At 35.2% G+C, this 14,858-nt stretch overlaps 1 protein-coding gene across 3 annotated transcripts in view; it reads right to left on the bottom strand.

The window, feature by feature from the left end:
- The window catches only part of LOC100255337 (uncharacterized), a 37,007-nt gene extending 26,178 nt beyond the window's left edge, over positions 1–10,829 (bottom strand). Inside the window, exons 1-3 of one of the 3 annotated variants that reach the window (XM_019220790.2) lie at positions 8,588–8,681; positions 8,222–8,345; positions 7,964–8,113 (exon numbers count right to left, since the gene is read on the bottom strand). Coding sequence is in view for 2 of the 3 variants with exons in the window: in XM_002269906.4 (XP_002269942.1) it covers positions 8,588–8,864 (277 nt within the window). In the remaining variant the exon portion in view is untranslated. Of the gene's footprint in view, positions 1–7,963; positions 8,114–8,221; positions 8,346–8,587; positions 8,885–10,667 lie in introns of those variants that run through there. The other 2 variants (XM_002269906.4, XM_010654150.3) reach the window with 2 other exon arrangements.
- Positions 10,830–14,858: the final 4,029 nt, after the last annotated feature.

Here is a 14,858-nt window from a genome sequence, read left to right as displayed (position 1 = left end):
TGGGCATGGAGGTTTCCCAATGAGAGTAATGCTTTATGCATGAGGCCATTTTAAGTATCTAGAAATCACATTCCAATAATGAGAACAATGTGCTCAGGTGGTTGCACCATTGCCTTCGGACGACTATCATCCAAATTTTCTTTGATTTTTCGTTTCACGCATATTTTTATTATGGATAATGATATTGAAGATTCATTTTTGAGAAGACCTTTGATGGCTCATTTTTTTATAGGCAATTCAAAAGAATATATATAAAGACGTAAGAGAAGCGTTTGAATCAAAGGCGTAACCAAGTACACGGAAAGCGTACATAAGTCACCTAAAATCAAGCAAACATAAGAGGAAAGGAACAAAAGAAAGACCCCTCACCCCTTCTCCTTACTTTGAGCTAATCTAATCTAAAAAACCTGTCATGGTCATGGAAAAATCATCTACAATCTAACCCATTCTAAAAATGTATTCATAAAAGAGAGTTTCATCGTTTGTTTTGTTAGCTTCGAATCTTCAAAGACTCTTCTATTTCCTTCCACAACATCCAGAACAAACACATAGGAGTGGCCCTCAAAGCTTTTTTCCACTTCTTACCCACAAAGGAACCATGTCAGCTTAATAGAGGTTCCTCTAACTGTTGAATGCATCACCCAAACCACTCCAAACAAAGAGAAGATTAACTGCCATAAGACACCTGTGATAGGACAGTGAAGGAGCAAATGATTAGTTGTTTCTTCATTCATTTTGCACATATAACACCTGTTCAGCATACTTCATCCCCTCCTTTTAAGTTGATTGACAGTCGAAATTCTGCCAGCAAAAAAAAAAAAACACATTCAATGGGATCCAAGGATTCCAAACACAACTTACAGGGAAAGGCTTTCTACTTCCCTAGAGCAGTGAAAGGTAGAAGGATTTGACAAAGAACTTGCCACCCTTGGAATCCCTCCACTCCAAAGTATGATCCTCCTTTCTCCTAACTAAGCAAGCTTGTAGTTATGTAAAAAGCCATTCACACCTTTAATGAAACTGTCTAGAAAAGCAAGGGCTCCACCAAACACTTTCCCCATATTACTCCCACATATCCACTACCTAGAGATCTTTGTCTGAGAACAAAGATGGGAAAGATTCTTCCAAAGAGGAGTCACCACCACATCGATCTTTCCAAAATTTGATCATTCTTCCATATTCAATTTCCAATTCTTTTCAAAGTAATGAAAACAAGACACTCAACCTTTTTTCTTTTCTTTCTTTCTCCCCACCCCACCCCCCACCCCCCCCTTTTTTTTTTTCTTTATTGCATTTCTTTTACTAGTGAAAACAAGAGAGTCTCCTATTTGAATCTCCTTTTTCTTGTGTCTTGGAATGTTAATTTCTACTGCAACATTTTTTATCCAAAAATAGAGGCCTTGAACTTCTCATTTTGTCTTCAATCCATGTATACTTTTTTCCATCTTTTTTTTTTTTTTTGATAAGTAAACAAGATTGCATTAAAAAAGGCTAAACGCCACAAAGCATACAGGGAGTATACAAGATGACTACAGCCTCAAAAAAGGAAAAGGACCAAAAAGAACTACCTCCCCTCAAGTGGAAGCTATCCACTCTAAGAAACCTATAAGGGAGAAAGCCTCCTCACCTAAATACACTTTGGCCCAATTCCATAAGTTACAAACAAAAGAATTCTTTAACCTTTGAACATTCACCACACCCCCCCTAAAGGCTAACCTATTCCTCTCCTTCCAGACCGTCCAAAAAATACACAACGGAATGGATTTCCATATCTGTTTCCTTTTCTTTCCAACAAATGAACCCCTCCAGGAGGTTAAAGCCTCCTTAACTGTTTCTGGGAGGACCCACTTAATATCTAACAACCCAAAAATAATATCCCAAAGGGCTCTAGTCACTATACAGTGTAAAAGAATATGATTTACATTCTCTTCTTCACAACCACACGAAAAGCAACAATTTGGGAGTTGCACCCCTCTTATCTGAAGCCTATCCAGAGTGAGCACCTTCCCCCAAGTAGCCTCCCAAGCAAAAAAACAGACTTTAGTTGGTACCCTATCCACCCATATTCCCCTTGCGGGAAACAATGTGGCATTAGGTTTATCCAACATCCTGTAAGCTTCTTTAACCCTGAAGAGACCATCTCTTCCTTGCCTCCATTTAACTGAGTCATCCTCCAGGGAAGGCCTATGACCCCTCAAAGTACGGAGCAAATCACCAACCATATCCAGCTCCCAATCATTGAAGTCCCTCACAAAAACCAGATTCCAATCTCCTTGGCCCGAATGGTGGTCCCACATCTCCTCAATCGAAGCATCTCTATGCACGGCAAGGACAAAAAGATGGTTGAAACATTGGGACAACGGAGTATCAGTGCACCAGCTGTCTTTCCAGAATTTAATTTTGGAGCCCTTCCCAACTAGAAAAGCCAAATTTTCCCAGCACCATTCAGATTCTTTCATAATCTCCTTCCAGACCCCAACTCCAGCCGCCCCACTAACCTTCTTAGCCCTCCACCCATAATCCTCTTGCCCATATTTCGTAGAAATCACTTGTTTCCAAAGGTTATCCCTTTCACACGCAAACCTCCAAGTCCACTTGCCCAACAAGGCTCTATTCAGAGTGGCTATTCTCCTTAATCCTAGCCCTCCATTGCGTTTTTCTGTGCAGACCACATCCCATTTTACTAGATGAATTTTTCCTCCCAAATTTCCACCCCCCCAAAGGAAATCTCTTTGGATTTTCTCCACTCTTTTAGCAACGGACTTAGGCATACGGAAGATAGACATTTGGTAAATTGGCATACTGGCCAAGGCACTTTTTATAAGAGTGATCCACCCCCCTTTGGAAATGTACTGTCTTTTCCAAAGCGCAAGTCTCCTCCTGACCCTCTCTTCCACTCCATCCCACATAGAAGAAACCCTATTGGGGACCCCTAAAGGGAGACCCAAATAATGGGAGGGTAGAGACCTCACCCTGCACCCTAACTTAGCAGCCAACTCCAGAATCTCCTCCACTTCTCCAACTGGAATGATTTCGCTTTTGGCTAGGTTCATACGAAGACCCGAGGCTGCTTCAAACCAAAAGAGAATCCAGCTTAGATGAGAGACTTGATCTTTGCTTGCCTCACAAAACACAATCGTGTCATCAGCAAAAAATAAGTGGGAGATATGCAATGAAGTTCTACTACCGCCCCGAATGTTGCATCCTGAAAAATATCCCCCCTTCACTGCTCTCCTAATGAGAACGTCCAGAATCTCCATTCCCATAACAAAGAGGTAAGGGGATAGAGGGTCCCCTTGACGAAGCCCTCTAGTGCTAGGGAAAAACCCAGCTGGCACTCCATTAACAAGAATAGAGAATTTCGCAGAAGATACACAGCTCCACATCCATCCCACCCACTTGTTCCCAAAGCCCATTTTTTGGAGGACCTTCATTAAGAACTTCCAATTAATGCTGTCATAAGCTTTTTCTATATCCAATTTGCAGATAAGGCCCTTTTCTTTTCTCTTCTGCCACGAGTCTATCACCTCATTAGCAAATAAGGACGCATCCAGAATTTGCCTCCCCATTACAAAGGCATTTTGAGCACTAGAGACCACCTTACCAATCACTCTTTTGAGCCTGTTAGCTAAGACTTTAGCCAAAAGTTTATATAGGCCCCCCAACAGGCTGATAGGTCTAAAGTCTCCCAAATCCTCCGCCCCGCTTTTCTTAGGTATCAACACCAGAAAAGTATTATTGAGGCTCCTAACAAAGGTATTATGCTCATGAAATTCTTTAAACATCTCCATGATCTCCTCTTTGGCAAAGTCCCATGCATTTTGCCAGAATGCTACAGTAAACCCATCCGGGCCAGGGGCTTTGTCCCCATTCATCTCCATCATCGCCAAGTGAATCTCAGTTTCTGCAAAAGGGACTTCTAGACTCTCTGCATCTTGCTGGCTGATACAACCCACCTGAATATTGCCAATATCAGCCTGCCAAACCATATCTTCAGTAAGCAACTGCTGAAACGAATTCACAATGCCTTCTTTCACCTCCTGCTCCTCTACCAGCCACTCCCCATTAACCTTAATTCTGCCCATAACATTGTTTCTTCGATGAGCACTCGCCATTCTATGAAAGAACCCCGTATTTCTATCCCCCTCCCTTAGCCAAATCTCCCTTGAGTGCTGTCTCCAATGTGCTTCCTCCAACAGGACCCATTTCTTCAAGGAGTCCTTAGCTCCCTTTTTTAGCTTAGCCTCCTCCACAGTCAAAGTTCTTTCACTTGCCACCCGATCCCAAAAGGCTACTTGTTCTAGGGCTGAGGCTTTATTGGTTTCCAACCTCCCAAAAACCTCTTTGTTCCAAACTTTCAACCTCTTCTTAATTTCCTTCATTTTAATAGCCAATCTGTAGCTAGCGCTACCCCTGACATCAATCCCCTGCCACCATGTTCTCACAACATCTTGAAACCCCTCAACCTTCAGCCACATATTTTCGAATCTAAACGGGGTTGGACCTCTTCTAATTCCACCCCCCTCTAACACGATTGGGAAGTGATCTGAGATTGGCCGAGACAATCTGATCTGAGTGGCACCATTAAACATCTCAAGCCAGGTAGGGGAAACTAAAAATCTGTCTAGTCTCGCCCATACCTGATTGTTGAGCCCCCCATTCCAGGTGAATTCTCCCCCCTGAAGAGGCATGTCCACCAGCTCTAACTCATCCATAGTCTCTGCAAATCTCCTCATAGCTGTGGTGATTCTTCTTTGGCTACTCCTTTCTTGTTGGAACAGAATGATATTGAAATCCCCACCAAGACACCAGGGATCGTCCCAAAGCCCTCTGACCGCCCCCAATTCCTCCCACATACCCTCCCTTTCCATTTTAGTAAAGGGCCCATACACTCCCGTGAAAACCCAAGTAACCCCATTTTCTATAGTCTTGAATCTACAAGACAAAGTGAAGTGACCCTCCTCCCAGTCCAAGATATCCAAGACCCTCTTGTCCCAGCATATCAGGATGCCACCCGCAGCCCCCTCCGCATTTAGAGCTCTCCAGTCTAAAAATCTCCCAGTGCCCAGGCTTCTCACTATACCCTCCGACATCTCCTGAATCTTGGTTTCCTGAATACACATTAGATCCACCCTCTGGCTCCTGATATAGTTCTTAATAATTTTCCTCTTAGAGCTATCATTAGCTCCCCTCACATTCCAACTTATAATCTTCAGCTTCATTGGACAACTATCAATTGGTTCCCTTTGCCCTGTGAGAGAGCTTTCTGCTTATTCCCTCTCTCATAATTGACAGAGCATTCCAGCCTCTTTAGTTCCCTTTCAAATTTGGTCTTCTCCAAGAGTTCTTTGCTGTGAATCTTTTCCCTCCTTTTCCTGATTTTAGTCAGGAAATTCAATATCTCCTTTTCTATACCCTCCGTAGAGAAACCCAGAAATTGGCTAAATTTCGCCAAGCTACACTCCTCCCATAATTACCCTTTCTCATTTTCAATGACTTGAATCCCTGAGACACCATCATTTCCCTCCTTACCCCTAACCTTGTCTCTGTTTTTGTTAGCCTCTCCCAACTTCCAGGATTCATTCACAGTCTCGTCATTCCCCTCATAGACTGTTAGCCAAGTTGATTTGTCCCCCCATAATTCCTCCTCTACTTCCCCTGGACGATCGAAAGACTCCCCCTCCGTAGCCCGATCAAAATTAGAAGAGAGAAGAAGAGACGTCCCCATAACCTGATTTCCTTTAGGATAGAAATGCAGGGCATACCTCTTAGCTTCTTCTTGAAGCGCACTGTCAGTCGTGGAGAAACCATCAACCCTCTGTTCCCTACTGATCTCCTCTGGCACCCAGCACGTCAAGACATCCTCTGGAGTGGGTCTTTTTCTGGAAGATAAGCAGCCCAATAACACAGCCTTCTCCTGGTTAGCATTAGGGCCCTCCCTTTCCAATCCTTCCATCGCAGCAGAAGAATGGCAGCCCAGTCCAGCAGCCCAATTGCTAGACGATGGGCCTGCCTCTGGCACACCAGCCACCTTTAATTTATCCTTTAATTTTTGGCCCAAAGACCCATCTCTCTTAGCCAGCCCACCCTCCTTCTCCTGCTCTTTAAGGCCCAAAGTTGGACCATGTGAGGACGACCCATTCAATTTACCATCCAAGCAGGCCCATTCCCGGGACCTCAAGCCATGATCCTTGAGTTCCTTAGGTTATTTTATGTAACTAAGGTCTTTCTCTTTAACTCTTTCATTGTTCATGAATCTAGCCAATCTCATTTGAAAATTTAAAGCTTCATCCATGACAAAGACCTTTGCATGGATTTTGGTCAATAAGAAGGCAGTAATATGCTACAAGTAAGGAGGCCATGTGAACTTCTGGTGGCTTTAAGGTTTTGGCATGCATTGTTCAAATTTTCTAAGAAACTATTTTCTCCAAGAAGCATGATAGATAAGATCATCTTCTCTACAAGTTTTGTGCATCTCTTAAAGCTAAGCTATTTTGAAGTAAGGCTAGCCTTACTAAATTCAGATAATGTAGAGAGCAAAGAATATCACAATTTTCTACAATAAATGGTGGTCTGCAGACACTACTTCAGATGTGGTATTTTTCTATGCTTTTCTATTAGCTTACACCTTAGCAGCTTTTGTTAGCATTCCTTTGTGCCTTTTGCAACTTCCCGATTTATATGTCCAAGGAATTGGAACTGGAGTTGCAACAAATCTAAATCCACCTCTAATTCTCTTAAGTTAATTCTGAAGATGTTTTTTAGGTAATCATGGTGGTCTAAGGATTGAAGGTGCATTCAGATATGAAACCATGTTAAGAGCCTTTCCTAAACCAGCAAGGAAAGGTTTGGTCATTGAGGCAAATATTTTAGCACTTTTAAAGGGAGTTGCTATAAGTTAACGCTTTAAGTCTCTACAAACAATTGAAAAAGGTAGACTTGGCTATTGAGATAGAAGTTCATGAAAGTATAATGAATGGCTTCATTATAGATGTCATTAGTCACTTAGGGTGCTCTTTCTCCTAGGATCCACAGTTACCTAAACACATTGCAAATCAATAAGCCAAACAACAATTTCTTTTCTTTTTTTGGGGGGGGATGAATTTTTATCTCCTAAGTTATGTAAGAGTTTTTTTTGCTCGTACAAGTTTTTGTTATGCCTTTCAATTGTCCAACTTGTTTTATTAGCCCTTCTGAGCATTCTATTTACCTTTTACATTCCTTGACCAACCTTTATATACTTTGGAAGGACTTCTTGTCTTTTGTTGAATTTATCAATTCATATCAATAAATTAGTTTGTTTCTAATGAGAAAAAATTACTATGCTCAAAGGAAACAAAAGATGAGTGGACACACCATAAATTCTTTAAGACTTCCCCTCAATTTCAAAAAACTAGATCTTATAATGTAGTAGATAGTAATTGCATATAGTAGGGACAACAAGCATAGTTTTAAAAGGTGAAGGCGCACTTAAGGCACAATGTTATCTTGGAGCTTAGGCACAAGGCACAACCCAAGACACGAGCTTGAGGTGCATCCCTAGTCACATGTACAATTTTATATAATATAGGAATATATATTCAAAAGAAATGGATAAATAGTTTAGTAGCTTTAGTTATCATTATAAATAAATAGATGGATAAATAAATAAATAAAATATTATATAAAATAGAAATACTACATAATTCAATTAATTTTAAAAAAGAAAAAGCATGCAAAATAATAAGAAGTTTCAAAATTTTAAAACTTTCATCATATAACTATCTTAGTAAATGAATAATAAATAAATCAAAATAATTCACAATATATTCAATTTAAAAATAAAAAATAAAAAAAGTAGATAAATAAGTATTTCAATTTTCAAATTATAGATCTTCAGTATCTAATTATCGCTTTATCATAAAAATAAATTAAATAAACAAATAAATAAAATATAAATATATAGATATAAATTCATAAATACCAGTGGGTTATGAGTATTCTATGCATGGGAGGAAAAAAGAAAAATGAGCCCTCTCCAAGAATTGCCAGCAGCCACCAGGTATTGGACACCCTTCTCTCTTTCCCTTGTTTCTTCTTCTCCACTACTCATCTTCCATCTTCTCTCCTCGGCCTAAGAAACAGTCCAAAATGACGTCGTTTTTTAGCCAGGAGAAAAAAAAAAAAAGGGACAGCACAGGTGTCCCTTAAGAGAGCCTTGCGCCTGGCTCAGCGTGCGTACCTTTTGCACCTAAGCTGCCCCTCTTCAAATGGGTTGGGTCTGACCACAAGCGAGGCACAAGCCCCACGTCACATTGTCCCATACCTAGGCATGCTTTTTAAAACTATGACAGCAAGGAAGACTTCTGTTTATGGTTGAAGTGCAAATTTGATGAGAACAAGAAGGTGGAAACAGTAGGTTCAAGTAGTTAGTATAATAAATAATCTTTGCCTGCTTATAAGCCAAGCTACACCTTGTCAAAACAGGTCCTGATGCAGATAAATGTATGTGAGTATACCCATGCATGAATATGTGTTTGTGTAGGTGGAAATGCATATTGCTTGATAAATCAATATAAACTAGGTAGCTAAAAAGGCAAAGGAATACTTTGTGGGATAATTATCCATCCTTCTTCTTCTGTAACATCTGAGAGGTTCACCAGGTCAGGAGAGTCACTTTTTGAACTTAGACCTGCAACACTGCCATTTTCACCTCCAACTTCACCATGAATTTCATCCACAAAATAATTTGGAAATGAATCTTCAGCTATAAGACCCTCCAAAGTTGCTGTAGGTTTTGTCACATGTTGTGTGCCCTTAGAAATTTCATGAACAGGTGGCTCATCTGCATGTGCAGTATGCGAAGGTCGCATCAAAAAATTCATTTTCCCACTGAAAGTAATATCTGCAATATCATAGAAGATGCCTTATGATTGTGAGAAATATGATAAAAAGATAAAGTAACTAAGGCATGAACTGCACCATTGCCATTATATGTATCAAAACAAAAATGATCACTCTGTACAGAATTTCAAAAAAGTAAAATCTTCTATAAACAGTAACTAACAGGAGTAAAGAGATGAACCCCAGTCTAATGAACCAGAGGCTGTGATGGATCATATAAAGCTAGATGTTTATTGTTTGCAATAGAGAAAACTACAACCATTAAACTACAAAGTTTAGAACCAAATAAACAAATTAAAGAAGTGATTAAGCAAAGAACTGCTAAAATACAGATTCCTCAAAAGAAAGTTACTTGAGAAATAAACAACAATGCAAAGGTAATGCTAAGCTGAATATGGTTCGCTATTGTATATTGAGAGGCATCTAAGATGTAACATGAAGTGGAAGGCGAAACCACATCTTTTTTGTAGAGGTGCTTGGCTAGAACAACAATGCAATACACTTATTTTAAATTTCCATTGAAAACAAATGTAAACAGTTTAATTCTATACACACTAAGTACCAAGGGCTGATCGCAATTTGAATAACAGAAAGATTACCATACATTACAAAAATTTCCTATTCCAGTTCTTTCTAGTTGTACCTCTGGCTCCATAATAATCTATATCTATATCATATATAAACGCATGAGGAGTTTGTAAAAATTTTTTCCCAAAGTATCCCTACTATATCACTTATTTCCCCTCGTATTCCACATCTTTATTATTTGACTGTAACAATCATAATATATTCACCTTTTTATTATTTATTGGTCATAATTGATAAAAGTAAATGCATTTTACTTATTTTGCATTTTAAAATTCTTCCTTTTCTTCTTTCAAGATAATAGTCTATACTTTCTTTTTTTTTTTTTTTTTTTTTTTTTTGTTGTTGCTTTTCCTTCTATTTCACAAGCTTCGATTTACAGTGGGATTCATTGACAGCATGGTAGGTACCATTTATCTTTTCATTGGAAAATTAGTGAAGTAGGGCAAGCCAAATCTTCCTTTTATATATAATTGTATAAAACAATGTTAGTAAGTTAATTTTACAAAAAATCGTCCTTGAGCTGTAGTCGAAAATGAAATCCTAGAATTAAAAATGTTCATCAATAAAAGCATTCAAAGAGAAATCCTAGCTATCTGTCTGGTTTCCAAGAAAATAGAGCAATAAAAAAGAAAACATATGTTATCTATCATCTTAGAGGGAGACAGAGAAAGAGAGAGAGGAGAAGTCGAAACCCCTCCGATCAACTAAATCAAACAGACATTGTCAATTGCAACTAAAATGGCATTTTTCTGTATTCCCAACTCATTGCTAGTGAAAATTCTGCAATTCAAAATTTTAATTAATTTTCTCAAATTTTCTCCACATCTAAACTAAATCTTCATACTAGAAAACATTCCCAAATATCAAATAAGGCTAACAAAAAATTCAGTTTGAGTTGTAATCCAAACTGACAATAGTTCCGCAGTTGATCGAAGAGAAACCTAGATTCTAGAATTCAAAATTTCCGAGTTATAAACCACTCAGAGTGAAATCTGACCCTCTGTGCGGTTACCATGACAATGAAGAAAAATAAAAGAAAACCACATTTTGATTCCTATGCCATTCTCGAGCCTTGATGAGAAAAATCTTCAAGTTCAAAATTTTTTTTCATTTTCTTGTCATTTTCTCAGGATCCAAACTGTTGCATCTAATATAGAAGTCGATTGATTGAATTGTAATAGAGATTGGAGCGATACCTAGACCTCAGATCGGTTGAAACGCGGAGTTTGGAGAAGAAATGATTGAATGCTTTTGTGTAACTCTAAACGGAGATCGGGACTCATGAAGTGATGATGGTTTGCGCCTGGCCGGCCCAATTTTTAAGAAATAATAAATAATTGATTAAAAGGATGAAATAAAGAATAAACAAAAATACCCTTAATTTCATGTGTTTATAATATGTTTTAAAAGAAATGATTATTTGTACGAAAAAAAGGAGGATATTTTTATCAAAATGAGACAAAAAGAGATGAAGAGTTAGATTTTCAAAATTTGGATTTTCAATTACCCTTTTAATCGAGTAACTCATTAGTTAAATGGGATGGAATACTCTCGTATAGTGAATATTCCTATATATCTTTTTTTTTTTAAGTAACTCATTTTTCATATAAATGTATATGATTATTTCAACTATTTACATATAAGTTTTAAAAATAATAATTATTTTTATAATAAAAATAAGGATATTTTTGTCAAAATATGACAAAAAAAAAATGAAGAGTTAGATTTCCAAAATTAGGTTTTAATGACTTTTTTAATCAAATAACTTCTTTTTTTTTATTAATATGGAAAAATGACTACAAATCTTTCTCAAAACAAGTTTTAAAAAACCATTCTAAAAATAAAATATTTCCTTGAACACGATTTTATTTATTGTAGGTTGTTTTTATTTATTTTTTATTGTTTTTATTTGTTTTGTAAGGTTATTTTAAAAAATAATTATTGAAAATAAAACATTACATAGCTATAGTAAATAAGTTAAAAACATTTTAAGTTTTCAAACAAAATTTTGTTTTCAAAAAAATATATATATAAAAAAACCTATTTTAAAAAACACTCTCACTCATATTGTAATCCTTCTCCCTTCAAAACATGGTTGTGTAATATGTTTTTGTTCTTTCTCACAAGGGTCATCTTTAATGTTTTAAAATGAAAAAGTTTTTCAAATATAGGCATTATTTCACGGAAAATTATCAATATATATGCTAAAAGCTTCTTTGCATTTGACATATTTACACATCCATCTAAAACACTTTTCCATTATTCACTCCCTAGACTTTTCTTGTTCTTCTTCTTTTTCTCTCAACCTATTTCTTCTCAACCACAAACAGTAACTATAAATAACATAGAATATAGAAATCTTTTAAGGCTTATTTATGTCTAATTTTTTACCCAAAAAAAAAACTTATTATAAAAGTGGTTGAAAAACAATTAGAAAGAATATAAATGTGATTTAGAAGTGAGAAATCGTAAAAAATTGCAAGATAAATGGAGGAAAAAAAATGGAACCTATGGTGTCTGATCCTAGAAGGCTAGGCATAGTTGAAATATCTAGAACTATAGAGTCAAACATCCTTAAGAGTGTCTAGAAGTATACGATTGAACATTCTTAATAGCGTTTAGAAGTATAGGATCCAACATAGCTATGATATAAGTTAAATTTTTATGGATTTCAATAGAAGACATTTATATCTCAAAATTTTTATTAAACGAATCAATACAAATAGAGTTTTGGTGGATACATTTATAATCTCCCTTATTTCAACCATCTTAACCAAATAACCCTTTCTTTTTCAAGATTTTCATTCCATAATCAATGATCAATTTAAAATGGTTAAGGTTAGAAGTAATTAAAGCTAAGTTAGAAGTTGTTCTTACAAAATTTAAATGTTTACTAACTTTTTAGAGATGATCTTCTAGAAACAACTCTTTGTTTATATAACATCATACCAAAGACATTATCAAGACAACTTTTTAGGTATATCCAAATATTAATGAAAGCATTTCTAACATAAACATCATTATAATCAAAATCACTTTCAAATCGGCTTTTAATCAAATTTATGTGAGGTTTCATAAATTTGATAAATAATTTTTTAAAAAACTTATATTACTTATATTCATTAATATATTAATTTTATAATTAATTAATTTAAAATACCTCAATAAGTTATAGATTGATTTTATATCATTTTATCTTATATAGCTTCATTTTTGTCTTTTTATTTTATCTTTTGCCATTTACAAAATGCTTTGTTATATTTATATTGCAAAAATACTTCATTCACCTTTTATTAGTTTTATCATCTTAATTTTAAAATAATTATTTAACAGTAAGTATTTTATTTTTCTAAAATTTGTTTCCCATATTCATTCCTTTTAATAAATTAACAAATAAGGTCTTTTTAATCATTCTATTCATATTTAACATTTTCTTATTAAAATTAGAATATTTTTAATTACAATTAAGCTATTATTGAATTACATTCACCCTATTTTTAAAATCATTATATTCTAGTTACATCATATTTATATCATTATATTTGCAAAATTAATATCTTCATTTTAGCCTCTCATACTATTTTTTTTTTACATGTATAAAATATTTATTTATGATATTACAAAAGATTTTATTCATTCTACCCATATTTAATGCTTTTTTTTATTAAACTTAGAATATATTTTTTATATATTGATGTTGTAGGACCTCATACGCTACCAACTCTCCTAAAAGCAATTGTTGTTAGGAAATGCGCATACCTTAACCTTATAGTGCATTCACCCAAGCGCCCACGGCAAACACAAAAGGAGTTGATGGACGCAGCCAACCCTCCGATCTGCCAACAGATGTTAAATATATAAAAATTATATTTTAATAATAACCATTAAAATGATTATTTTGTGGTGATTATGATATTGAGACCAAAATCCTAAATATATGAATTATTATAAAATACCTAATTTACTATCTTTTTTCTTTTTTTTATTTTGACTCAAATGGTTAAAATAAAATTTTTCACTAACACAAAACTTTTGTTTTCATTGCATGTAAGGTGTTTATATAAATTTTAAAATGCTATATTTTACATTTTGTGAATTATCTTTCTTTAAATATAAAATATTTTGTATAAATGCATTACTTGTACAACTTTATCTTTATTTTTATTTTTTTATATCTTATATAATCTCTTTAAAATGCATTGTCATTATATGTAAGAAGAAATGAAGGATTGACATTAAGAAGTTATATGATATTAATGGACTAAGTATAATAACATGAAATCAACATTAATTTTGAAAAAAGAACTTTGCAAGCCTTACTTAAAGAGTGAGTAACCAAGAAAGATCCCAATATATGATTTCAAGTAAAATTTTCTCAAATGGTCTTTTGCATTAAGTATAAATTAAGCATTTACAATCAAATATCACATTTATAAGGCTCAAGGCATACTAAGACGCAAATTCCTCTTAGAACCTAAGGTACAAGGTGCACTTAAGGTGTGAGTGTTAGTGAAGTGAGGTACACTAAGGGCCCAAAAAGGTACCTCTATTTTTTTTTTCTTCATTATAATCATCTTTTCTTCTTAATCTTTACAAGTTCACAAAAGTTAGAGGCTAAGGGTGTTTTTTTTTTTTTTTTTGTTGGCTTTCAAAACTTGTGTTTGGGGGCTGCAATACAAAAACAAGGTCCAAAACAACATTGTTTTGAACAAAAAAAAAAAAAAAAAACAAGGTACCAAACGACATCATTTTGGAGACAACAACAAAATAAAAATCTTAAACTCTTCATTGCTCTACAACTTAGTTGTGTCGAAGAAGAAGAAGAAATAGAATAAAAGAGAAAATGCACTTGTGTGGGGCTTTGCGCCTAGCTAGAGGTAAGCGTCTTGCGTACCTAATCAGTGCCTCCGTAAAAAGGTGGCACCTAGAGTTAGGTGAGGCATCGGAGCATGGCGTCACATTGCCTGGAGCCTAGGCACATATTTTACAACTATGCCAAAGACTTTAAAGTAACCAATGTTAGGGTTTTTGTTTTTCCAAAGCTCATTTCTTTAAAATCATCCACATTAAGACTCTATTTAGAACATAATATGTGGTGTTAACTACCTCAACCTAAAAATATTTCAGTAAATTATTCTCATTTAAATTGGTTTTTACCATTTTTTTTTTTTTGTAAAATTTCATTCCTTCAACTACTCCATTTTGTTGAGGAGTTCTAGGTAATGAAAATTCATGCTCAATTCCATGCTTATTACAAAAGGTTTCAAAATCATAAAATTTCAAATTCTCAACCATGATTACTTCTAATACAAGTAATGATAAAACCTTTTTTTTTTTCATTTTGAACCTTGTATAAAATATGGACAATATAAAGAAGCTTCATTTTT

The sequence above is a fragment of the Vitis vinifera genome, chromosome 1 (assembly GCF_030704535.1).
Source record: "Vitis vinifera cultivar Pinot Noir 40024 chromosome 1, ASM3070453v1".
In the NCBI taxonomy this organism is placed as follows: domain Eukaryota; kingdom Viridiplantae; phylum Streptophyta; class Magnoliopsida; order Vitales; family Vitaceae; genus Vitis; species Vitis vinifera.
The sequence above is the reverse complement of the archived record's forward strand: the minus strand, read 5'-3'. Positions and strand labels throughout refer to the sequence as shown.